The 12231-nt window shown below is 30.9% G+C and overlaps 1 protein-coding gene and 1 pseudogene across 1 annotated transcript; one reads left to right on the top strand and one right to left on the bottom strand.

Annotated features, from left to right (window-relative positions):
* Positions 1-1692: 1692 nt before the first annotated feature.
* LOC113375891 lies at positions 1693-12109 on the bottom strand. Its single transcript, XM_026615837.1, has 2 exons — positions 11929-12109; positions 1693-3322 (listed from the first exon to the last, which is right to left on the bottom strand). The coding sequence occupies exon 2, from the start codon at positions 3220-3222 to the stop codon at positions 1693-1695; it is 1530 nt and encodes a 509-aa protein (XP_026471622.1). The 5' UTR covers positions 3223-3322; positions 11929-12109.
* On the top strand, positions 4507-4848 carry LOC113375890 (annotated as a pseudogene).
* Positions 12110-12231: the final 122 nt, after the last annotated feature.

Here is a 12231-nt window from a genome sequence, read left to right as displayed (position 1 = left end):
TCAGTAAAACAATTAATCACCATCTGTATAAGATAATCTTGATATTTTGTCACGAATATGTTAATTCCATTATATATAATTTAGTTTTGTCGTTAAGAATTTTACGTTAAGAACGGCAAGAATTTTATTTTGTGTTGTGTATTTTTGTTATAATACATATTATGTTATGTATTGTTATATCATATAGTAGTGTATTTATATTATTATAAGATGTATTATTAAAATTGTATTTTTAAGTCCTCCTGGAGCTACTCTGTGAGCTATATGATAAATAAATAAAATAAATAAAATAAAATAAAATAAAATAAAATAAGTTGTTCGTAGAATACGCTTGTCGCCCAATTTAATAAAAACTTATAAATTTACAATATTTATAGAAAAAATATTGAAACGCGTAAGCGCCGCGTCGCAGTGTTACGGAAAAACATTAGAACGGAACCCAGATAAATTGTGAACAAAATTTGTACTTATTACTAAATTCTTTATAAAATATCTGATAATAATCTATAAAGTATCTGATAATTTGTTGTACATATGTCTGATGATCATTTTTGACCGCCAAATGCAATTTTTTAAACTTTTGTTATCGGATTACCGAAACCGCTAGACCTGCCTTCCCAAAAAATAAGTCAGTTGTTCATTTAGTCAATGCAAATAAAATGTATTTTGAATCATTCCACTCAGACGCTCCGTTTTTCAAAAACTGAAATACCAATTTTGGCACTTTTTGCCCCGTATCCGAAAGGAATCTGCTTTCGCCACAATCTAATCAGTACGTCCCCCCTTCAATACAAATCGAATGTTTTCTGAATTATTTAAATCGATTGATCCGTGCTCCCAGAATCGTCGACAAAAATTTGTATCCGAACACACACACACATACATCTACTTTTTATAAGGTTTGCCAAAATGTTGAAATGTACAGTATGTCAAAATCTTTGAAACGGTCAGATGTGTAAAATATTTTACTTTCGTGTTTTTGCAAATACTTTAACTTACCAAACAGAATGTTAATAATCTATTTAAAAAAATTTAAAACCATTGTTATTAATTATTGAATAATTTTCATTGATTATTGATTATTTTCATTTCACGAATGTTTAGTTGCGGTACTGACACTATCTAACGATGTTCAGTAAAAATTCCAGCTTATTCATCATTGTAAAAATGTGTTTTTTGCTGTTTTTCAAAAATTTGTAACCTGGTCCTGGTGGGGTAAAAAGGGAGAGCCGGTGAGCAAAAGAGCTCAAATGCTTTATTTTTTATTTTAAAAAGGTTTTATGAAATAATAACTATATTATATAACCAATAAAGTGTATTTCATATACTACGTAACATATTTCGGTTAAACTAAAAAAAATAAATAAACTAAATAAATATTAAGCATAAACATTATAGATGTTTATATCTCTTGCTTTGATAGATATTCTATTGCTCTTTATCTTAATCAGAATAATGATTTTTTTAAATTACAGTTAGTACAATTAAAATAAATACGACTTCTAGGTGATATACATTTTTCGTGGGCCCATTTTTGGCAAAGATTGCATTGAATCCAATCTTCGCCAGGAAGGCTGTCACTGTAGTTTTCACAACAAATTAAACAGAAATATTCTTCTTGTGAAATTATTTTCTTACTTCGGTTTATTTTTTTGTTTACTTCATTTGGTCTGTTAATCCTACGGCCTTTAATTATATTTGCCATTTCCTGTTTTTTTCTTGGATCTTCCTTTTTTGGTTTATTTTTTTGTTTACTTCATTTGGTCTGTTAATCCTACGGCCTTTAATTATATTTGCCATTTCCTGTTTTTTTCTTGGATCTTCCTTTTTTGTTGTATCTGTTAAAGTAGCAGATAGGAGACGTTTTTTCTTTGTTATTGACCTTCTAGGACCAGCCTTTGATAGTGGTATCACAGTTTCAGGTAAAAATACTTCTCGAGAATTGACTAATTGCGCATTAGCCGAAGTCGATGGTTGTTTAATTTTCTCACTTTCCATGGGACGATCTGTGACAAAACTAGATGCATAAACATCGTCATCAAATTTATATTGATTGTATGGAAATATGCCAGTTTCTTTAAATCCACTCATTATATTATTTGGTGTTAAAGCTGAAGGCAAAATAGGGCGAACAATCCCAGGGATATCATATATTGTCATTGTTTTTCCAGTATTATTTTTTATCCATGCATCTTGAGCTGGAACCAGGTATTTTTTAAAAGGCCCGTATACCGCTACGTGCAGCGGTTGCAGCTTGAGGGAATAATGTGCAGGAAAAGAAAGCATTACCACTCCATGTTTTTCAGCAAGATCTAGTGTAGGTACAGACAAGTGTGATAAATGATTGCCTAAAATCAACAGAGCTGGCGACTTTTTACTAGGCCTAACGTTCTTAATAAAATGCTGCATAAACGTAAAGAACTCATCATTATTTACACTACCGCTAGAATTTCCTGCACCTATGCAGTCAATAGGACCATCTCTAATTAAATGGTCTTTAAAATGTTCGCAAGGAAATATAAACATAGGAGGAACGTATAAACCTGTAGCTGATACCGCCACTAATAAAGTTACACTAGGGCGACGTTCAGCTGATGCTACAAAACCAACACTTTGCTTTCTTTCTGAAATTATTTTTGAAGGTTTAGCGACAGTCGATACACCAGTTTCATCAACATTCCATATGGTCGAAGCTTTGAACTTAAAACTTTTCATGACATTAGCTAATTTCGAGTAAAATTCTTGCACATTAGTTTTGTTGAACGACGTACTTCTGCTAAGTCTAGTTGCTTCAGATTTTCTGATTGAAAGACGTGTATTCCGTGTAAGGAATGCGGTCATCCAATCTTTACCTGCCATTTTATTTCGAAGCCATGCTTCTGGCATACTTATTTTGAATTTAATTGCGCAATCATAAGCCATGCGACGAACTTCTTTCGGTCCTATACCATGAAAAATTTGTGCAAGTTTGAGCAAATATTCTGTCAGACTTGCTTCTTGTTCCATATTAAAAATCTTCCTTGGAGTACCGTAGCCGAATCTTAAATTCGTAGGATCATCCTGCACTCGTTTTATAAATCTGGATAAAGAACTTTTACTTAACTCAAAAACACGACAAACCTCCCTTAATGATACATTTTCATTTAAAACTAATTGAGCAGCACGCTGCATGAAATCCACAGATTTAGTTCCTCGATTAGTTTTTCTTTTGTAATTCCTCATCCTCAATGTACCAAAAAATATTTCATAAACTGGTGGAGTATTGGTTAGAATTAAACAATAAACCGGAATCGCTAGTTTTTTAAAGATAACGGTCTTCTTTCTGCAAATAAATGAACTAAAAATAAAAAATATATAATATTACTATAATAAAAAGTGAACAATAAAGCTAATAAAAAACTTGAACCAAATTGAATCACTGAAAGTAATCAATCAATCTGAACTATTTATACTTGTTTCTATGAACTGAACGATAAAGTGAACAGGTAGTAAGCTGAAAGATATATAATAAATACAACTGACCTCAAGTCAATGCATAGGTGAAGGTTTTTTTTAAAAAAAAGAGATGGGTATACTAAATAATAAAAGAAGTAGTTTGTTGACGTATTGCAAATCGAGATGGCGACTATGTTTATAAAACCACGTGTAACTGAGGAGTTTCCATATGTAATTGATGTAGGAAAAGGTCCAATGGTCCAATGGTTTTTACCCTAATTGTATTTTATTCTTTTAGAAGGGTATATAGAAAAAAACTGTTATAGCTAGGTTAAAAATAATAATTAAATATATTATTTAATACTTTGATACTGTATTTAAGCGCTGTGAACTATACAACAATGCTTGAGAACAAAATGACGAAAATAAATAGTTTTTATTGAAATTTTGACATATTGCTGTACATCTCCTGACAGCAATTGCAAAACTGATTGCAATATCAGATTACCCATTTTATTAGCGCTCGTCATTACATGCGCTTAGTCCCGCGATACCCTGTGCCAAAATGTTCAGAAATCTTTGGAACGTATAGATATATAAAAATGTTAATTTTCGAATTTTTGCAATTACTGTAACTTACGCCCAATATCAGTGAGTTAGATAGTTAAGCGAAAAATTACTTCATAATTTCAAGGAATTACTAAAAATAATATAGTTTTCAAAACTTTTGATCTAATATTAAATTGAGATCATTAAAATCTTTTACTTATATGCCAATCGTAACTAATCCGAATCCGTCAAATGCGCCAAAACAAATGCCAATACAATGTACATAAACAAAAAACGTAAATGACATCAGATAAACAAAATAATTTTATATGCATACCAATCGTTTTTAATCTGAATTCGTAAAAAGCGCCAATGCAATGTACACAACAAAAAAAGTTGAACAGACAAAAACTAAATCATTAAAATTGAAATTCTGTAAACTAATACATTTAATTGCGTTATTTTTAATTATTTGTTTATGTCTTATATTCAAACGCCCTAAACCGATATACTAACTACATAATGCGTTCTCGAGCAAGAAGATGCCTGATGAGTGATTTCAAGAGATTGGAAAATGAGCCCCTGATTGGAATTACTGGATCACCCTGGACGGACAACATAATGCTCTGGAACGCGGTTATTTTTGGTATAGAAGACACTCGGTTCAAGGATGACATCTTTAAATTAGCCTTAGAATTTGCAGATAAATATCCGCATAAGCCACAAATCGTGAGTTTTTGTTCGCAATCCCAATGCATATGGAGATGGTCGAATATGCCTAGATATCTCTTGCAGAAAAAGTGGAGTTCCACTTATGATGTTTTATCTACCCTGACTTCAATACAAAATTTGTCGGGCGAATAAAAATGACTATTAAAGGGCTACTAAATTTTTGTTAACTATTTTATCTGTATTTATACTGTAATATATACATATTATATAAAATGCGTTAGAAGTTTTAATCAAAACAGCACATAATTGTATATTACTGTCATCATTAATTATAGTGATTTCGTCGCAATCTACTTCATTTTTACTTACATTAGTTCTGTCTTTGCAAAATAATTTATATCAGGAAAAATCATAAACTATATTGGGCTTTGCACATTTCTTTAAATACAGCTATGTGGTTTTGATAAATAAAGTGTTTGAAAGTCAATCATTGAACATTTCCTACTGGTTTTCTTAAGATGACGTTATTTTCACATGCTTTACCTAAACTGTCAAATATCAGTACTGATTAACTTACCGTAGGGTAAGTTATAGTAATCGCAAAAAATGGAAAATTTGAATATCTTTACGTTTCAAAGCCTTCTGAATATTTTAGCATTCATTATAAAAAATGGATGTATGTGTGTGTTCAAATACAAATTTTCCTCGAGGATTTGGGAAACACGGATCAACCGATTTGAACTATTCAAAAAACATTTGATTGCTATTGATAGAGACGTGCTGATTCAGTTTTGGCAAAGGCAGGTGTAGCCGTTTCAAAGATACGCGGCAATAAGTGCCAAAAATGGTAATTCAGTTTTTAAGAGAACAGAGTGTCCGATTTCAATAATCCAAAAAACACTTCAACTTGAATTGATAAAATAAAGAAAAGATAAAATCTTTGGGAAGGCACTTGCATGACTTTTGGAAATTAAATAAAAAAAGTAAAAAATATGCCATCTGGCGGTCAAAAATGAACAATTAGACACATGCACATCAAATCATCAGATGTTTTTAAGAGATTTTAATGATAAGTACAAATTTAGTTAACACTTCAATGAGTTCCGTACCAAGAAATAAACGTTAGTCTGGAACGCCGCGACTAGTTACCGCTACTATTATAAAGTAGAGAGCAAAAGGTACATAATCACCCATCACATTAGATCTGAAGTTATCACGAGATGAACGACCACTTTGTCAATATTTTACCAAAAGTAAAAGCATTTGTTGTTAGTTCTTTTAGTTTTAAGAACTGTTATTAGGTTTACGATACCTGAATGTGGTTTTTAAGATCACGTTATTAAATTGTTTTAAAAGATGTATCTTTTCAAGCTAAATTCGACAGTTTTTTTTATATATCCTCTAGAATAGCTTAATGTGGTTGTGGTAAAAAGGGCCACCTGAACCTTTACATTGAAAATGTGTAAACGATAACAAAGTAGTAAATAAAAAAGCAATATAAATTAAAAAAGTAATTTTACGAGAAATAATTTAAATGTATAGTTAATCCAACTCTAAATTCCAACTCGATAAACTCTTCTGACGAAATCCCATACAGAGGTAGTTTGCAGTATGACATTGTAAAAAGATGTGCCCATAAAACTGTATAATAAACAGAACATGTGTATTTACCTTCTTTATAATAAGTATATATAAGATATACAATGTATGTCTGTTAATTTATCATTATTTATCAATTAAGTAACTATTAGTGTGATATGTAAAAGAGTTGTGATAGTAGTTAGAGTTGATAAATAATATTATATCAAGTTTTAAAATATATATTTAGATTTTATTTTCTAGTTTTGTTATTCAACTTAATAATTAAACTAGTGGTGCATGACATCGTGCCTTCAATAGTGCGGTAAACGGAGAAGAAAAAATGGTATAACTTCTGAATTTTTTACTGTGTTCCGTTTTGCATGAAATTTTGGAATTAGGTTTATATTACCCTCAAGACCAAAAGTGGAAACAATGTGGACTCCAACACCACCCCCGGGGGATTGCGACCCCCTCATGAATAAGTGGACATTGAGCCATTTTATCGCTAGAAAACGTTTTTAATATTAAAATTAAAAAGAAGTTTTAATACATTTACTTTGCAATAAAATCATTTTGAACCCCGTAAAAACCCTTCAAACAACTTCTAAATTGAAAAAAGCACTTAAAATAAATTTTGGTATCTACATATATATAAAAATAAGTCGGGTTTTCCTTCCTGTCGATATAACTCCAGAAAGCACGAACCGATTTCGACAATTTTCCATTCGTTGGAAAGGTCTTGGGCTCCGCAAGGTTCATAGCTAAGGAAATTAGTGGTGCATGGCAGCGTGCCTTGATGCCAATTGCTGGAACTTCAAGCACCGTAATTGAAAACTCGAGTAATGACATTAGTGAGAATTATCAGAATTATGCTTGGTTAAGTCAACGAGCAATTCTTGCCGCAAAGAATAATGATTTACACGCACTGAATTTCACCATTCAATCAAAAATTGCAGGCGATTTGGTGACCTACCAATGATTCCGACTGGTCTTCCGTTTGACTTCAAACGATTGCAATTTCCAGTTCGCCTTGCGTTTGCAATAACAAGTCGCAAGGCCAATCGCTTGGAGTTTGCAGGATAAATTTCAAATAGATTATTTAGAAAATTATTGTTTTTTACATGGGTAGTTATACGTTGCCTGTTCACGAGTTGGAAAACCATCTGTTAACGTCAGACCAAAAAATAAAAAATGTGGTACCAAAGAGCACTTCAATGAAACGGATAATTTGCGGATTCACTTTCATTTACTTAGAGAAGTTGAACTAAAAAACACTTTACTTTTGTAATCTAAATAAATTCATTACTGTTGTGTAATAAAATCAAATTTTTCCTTTTCAACTATAAAACAAATAAAAAATTTCTTCATCCTTCTCACGAAACCACCTGGTGGCGAAACGGAGTTCGTCGGGTTTGCTAGTGATATAATAAGAATAACGTATAAAGTAAATAATATTTTATGTTTTCTATATTGATTATTAAATTTTTGACACTTTTTAGGCCCTTGGAAACATCCTCTTGATGAAAAATTGTTTGAAAAAGTTATTTTGAAATTGAAAGAAAATTAAGAAATTCAAAATGATATGAATGTTATTACAATTTCTCAAAAATAATTACTATATCCACAATTTGTTTAACTCTTAAAACTACCCTTGAATAAAAACAGTTAATATATTCGATTACAAATTGAAAAATTATTTAATAAAACCATAGATAATCATAATTTATTACAAACTGAAACAACATTTACTGTTCAATGTCGGAGTTGCTGTTACAATCACTATCTTCTTCTGGCTGTATTGAAGGGCTGTTCTGGCAGTTATCACCTCTACATGTTCCACAAGTTGCATTGCAGAACAGACTAAGTTTTCGGCATCCGCCTGAAGTTCCGCAACCTTTTTGCAGTTACAAAAAATCATTTTTAGTAATTCTTGTGGTGCTGGTGGATCTACACATTTGATTGGATTTATTAATCCTTCATTTATTACCCATCAATTCACCAATCAGTTAGGTGAATGTTTTTGTTGCCAAGCCATATCTGTGTTTAAAGGTAAACTCTTCTACTATGCTCATTTATGGCACGAGCGGTTTCAACCAAAGAAGCTAATTTAACAGCAGTGTTGTTTGTGGCAGCTTTCATAAAACTTTTATAGCGCATCTTTTTGAGATACTGCGATAAGTTGTTTAAACTCTATATTTGTTGTTCTTGTTACTGCAATTATTGAACTTTCATATGAATATTGTGACATAAACTACATTAATTTATTTAACGATACTTTACTATAAGAATGAATCGCCTGCCAAAATTTTGTACTATGAAAATAGATACATTTTATGATCAACATAATAATACATATACACACATATATATATATATATATATATATATATATATATGTCAGAAGTTTTGGCCATCAAATACTGCAATGTGTAAGTACATTGCTCGAAATATGGACACAATTGACCAAAATGCGATTAGTTTTCGTGTCATAATTCCTTTAATTTTGACTTCATCACAATTTGTGATATATCAGTTGAAAGGTAAATAAAACTACAACTACAAGTTTTTTTATCATAATTTTTTTCGTAACTCCTCTCAATTTGAAACGGCGAAGGATTAAAGGGCTTGAGAGAAACTCTAATTGCGCAGGCGCGCACTCTTTAAACAATCATAACTCTGTGAATTTTTGTGTGAAATAAAAATAATAAAAAACAATAATAAGCCAGAAAGAACCCATTGATTTTTATCTCTATGCTTTTATTCGTGTCTTTTATTCTTTCTGAGATATAATAAGTTCGATTTTTAAAAAAAAAATGGAAAGAAATATTTTTATTAAATCGTGAGTTTTCTGAAAATGGTTAGTACTAAAGTAGTGAATCTGCCAGAATCCATTAAGATCTATATAATAAAGTGAGTTCTGAATAAAATGTGAAGAACTTTAATTTTGGCGTTCATTAATACCATAAAATTTTAAATGGAAAAAACATCGAATATGCTTCTTATTTGCATGATAGCTCTCATTTTACACGCAAAAAACTTGTAACAGCACTCATTTTAAAGCTTGTGTTGAGCACTATAAAATCAATTTCACTGAAATTAATGTGACTATAAATCCCGGTTTGACCGGGACAGTCCCGGTTTTCCACCTTGTGTCCCGGCTTTTTCTAAAAGCATTATTTGTCCCTGATTTAGATTTCTTGTTCCGGATTGTCCCGAGTTTAATTGAACTGAATCTTCGCAATTACTTGATAATAAAATTACAACTACCAATCAAATATCTGAAAATGTTGTATAAAATTAATATGCTTATATCATCATTATAAATTATCCAAAAATATGAAAACAAACTTTTTGAGTATCTGCCATAAGTGCTAATTTGTTCAAGATAATTATGAACAAAATTGAACTGAATTTTATAAAAAGTTTAAAAGCGAAATAAACATAGATCCAAAAATATAAGATATAAACTAACGTATAAGGGAATAATGAAGTTATTACTAAACGTCAGTAATTTTAATTAAAAAAATTGTTTTGTCTAAAAAAACTGAACTTAGCATATAGCCCGAGAATTAGACAAATTAAAAATAACCCGGTTTTGACTTAAAAAAATATGGTCACCTTACTGAAATGCATAAAATTTAAAACCTCTCCGCTAGATGGCTTTAAAAACAACAATTAAATCTTGAACGAAATAATAAACGACTTTGCTCTTTCAAATCTAGAAAAAATAAAATTACACAACTAAGAAAAAGCGTCATCTCCCGGGGATGGTGGCGGAGTTCGAATTGTATTCACTTTTAAACTTGAGGGTATATAAACCTAATTCCAAAATGCAAATCGAAGCACAGTAAAAAAAATTCAGACATAAGACGCTCCATTGACTGGAGTAAAAGCAAATTGCTAAAACTTTAATTTTTTTTAGAATTTTATTAGAGATATATTTTTGAGAATTTTAAAATTATTGAAAAAAATGATCTTTTTAAAAAATTTGGAATTTTTTATACTTGGGAAAATTTTTTAATATTTGGGAAGTTTTTAACATTTTTTTTAAAGCAATCGCGATACGTTGGCTGCGTAGTTACGAAATATTGAAGCGCGTAGGCGCGGCGTACAATATAACATTTTGAATCATTCAAATCAGTTGATCCGTGTTCTTGAAATCGTCGACTAAATATTGTATGCGCACTTGCATGCATACACACATACATCAATTTTTTTAAGGTATGCCAAAATGCTGAGTAACTTCGAAAGGTAAAGATATATAAAAAAATATTATCGAATTGTTTTGCAATTACTTTAACTTACCCTAGGGAAAGTTAAAAATTAAAAATGTACTAATCGACCTTCTTTTGCTTCCTGGCTGTCCAAGCCACACTAGATGGCAAAAAACTAGTGGGGCGCATGGCATCGTGCCTTAAGTCAAATTGCTGGAACTTCCCGTACCGTAATTAAAAATTCGAGGATTATTTATTACATACTGTAAACTTAAGTGCTTTTTAAATTGGGCGACGAGAGTATTTTATAAACAACTTATGTGTACGTTTACAAAAGTTTACTTTTACAGGTTTGTGATAATTTAGATTTTTTTTGATAATTTATACATTTTTTCAAAATTTTGAATTTTTTCAGAAATTTGAAATTTTTTGGAATTATAAAAAAACGTTTTTTCTAAATATTTTGAGATATTGGAAATTTTCGAAAATATTCGATTTTTTTTTGAAATTACCGAAATATTCTCAATTTTTTGTAAGAAGTCAATTTTTTTCTAAATGCACACAGTCTACTAAAGCAAAATGTTTTTTTTGAATTAATCTAATCGGATAAACCGTTTTCTCAAAAACTGCATTACTGTTTTTACACACGTTGCGTTTCATACCTACGAATCGACAAAATTGCCTTTTGCCAAAACGCTTCGTGATCGATTACGATCCGAATGAATTTTTAATCATGCAAATCGGTTATTCCATACTGTCAAAAATGTTGAGGACATTTGTTTGAACCATATACATAAACTTCAAAATTAAAAATTTTGGTACAAAACCCCCCCAAAAAAATTACAAAAAATGTGTAATTATCTATAAGAAGTAAATCTATTAAATATCTGATAATTTGATGTACATATGTCCAATAAACCTTTTTGACCGCCAAATGACACTTTTTTAACTTATTTTTATTGAGAGTCTATAACCGCTGGACCTGCCTTCCCAAAAATTATACCAGTTGTTCATTTCTTCAATACAAGTAAAATGTTTTCTGAATTATTAAAATCGGACGCTCCGTTTTCTTAAAAACTGAGTTATCATTTTTGGCACTTTTTGCCCTGTATCTTTGGAACGGTTAGACCTGCCAATATAATTACCAACATTCAAATTGGACACTTGTTCACAGCCCTACCCTACCATAGTCTATCCAATTTACATCTATATGTGTGACAACATAATGCTGCTCTGACTAGCATCCATTCCAGGACATTAATAGCTAGCAAGTATTGTCACCAGGAACCGCATAAATACACTTCAAAACACCAAATGCCCGGAGAATTACTCATAAATGAAATATAAAATGTCAATAAATATTCAAAAATCAACACGTATTCAATCTTCTTGTAGTGTAACCAATAAAATGATAATATCAACGACTGTCATGGATTAATTGCACTTATGTTAATTCACGAATGTTTTGTTTACTCACGTTAGGTAGATTCTTGTTTCGCTTCTTTAGTCACATCGGATGACCAGGCCCCAGCGTAAGGCTCAGATCGGTTTTAAATACAGAAAGGTTTACTATTTCACTTGTTTATTTAATTATATAATATAGATTATACATCTTGTGTGTATTCACATAGTTCCTGGGTCCTAGCAGAGTTCTTCCTTGGCCGATGAGGTGTGAATATTACTCAAAACCTTTGGTGTCTCGTATTTATGCAATTCCTGTAGTGTAACGGTACTTGCTAGCTATTATATATATAATGTTCAGGGATGGATTTTAATCGGA

Source organism: Ctenocephalides felis, unplaced genomic scaffold (assembly GCF_003426905.1).
Source record: "Ctenocephalides felis isolate EL2017-DRISC unplaced genomic scaffold, ASM342690v1 CF-g0.4_SCAFFOLD_01886, whole genome shotgun sequence".
Classification (NCBI taxonomy): domain Eukaryota; kingdom Metazoa; phylum Arthropoda; class Insecta; order Siphonaptera; family Pulicidae; genus Ctenocephalides; species Ctenocephalides felis.
Note: the sequence above shows the minus strand (reverse complement) of the source record. Positions and strands in the feature narration are given on the sequence as shown.

Excerpts from the sequence above, each read along its gene's own strand:
- LOC113375891 (XM_026615837.1), bottom strand. The coding sequence starts at position 3,222 with ATGAGGAATTACAAAAGAAAAACTAATCGAGGAACTAAATCTGTGGAT.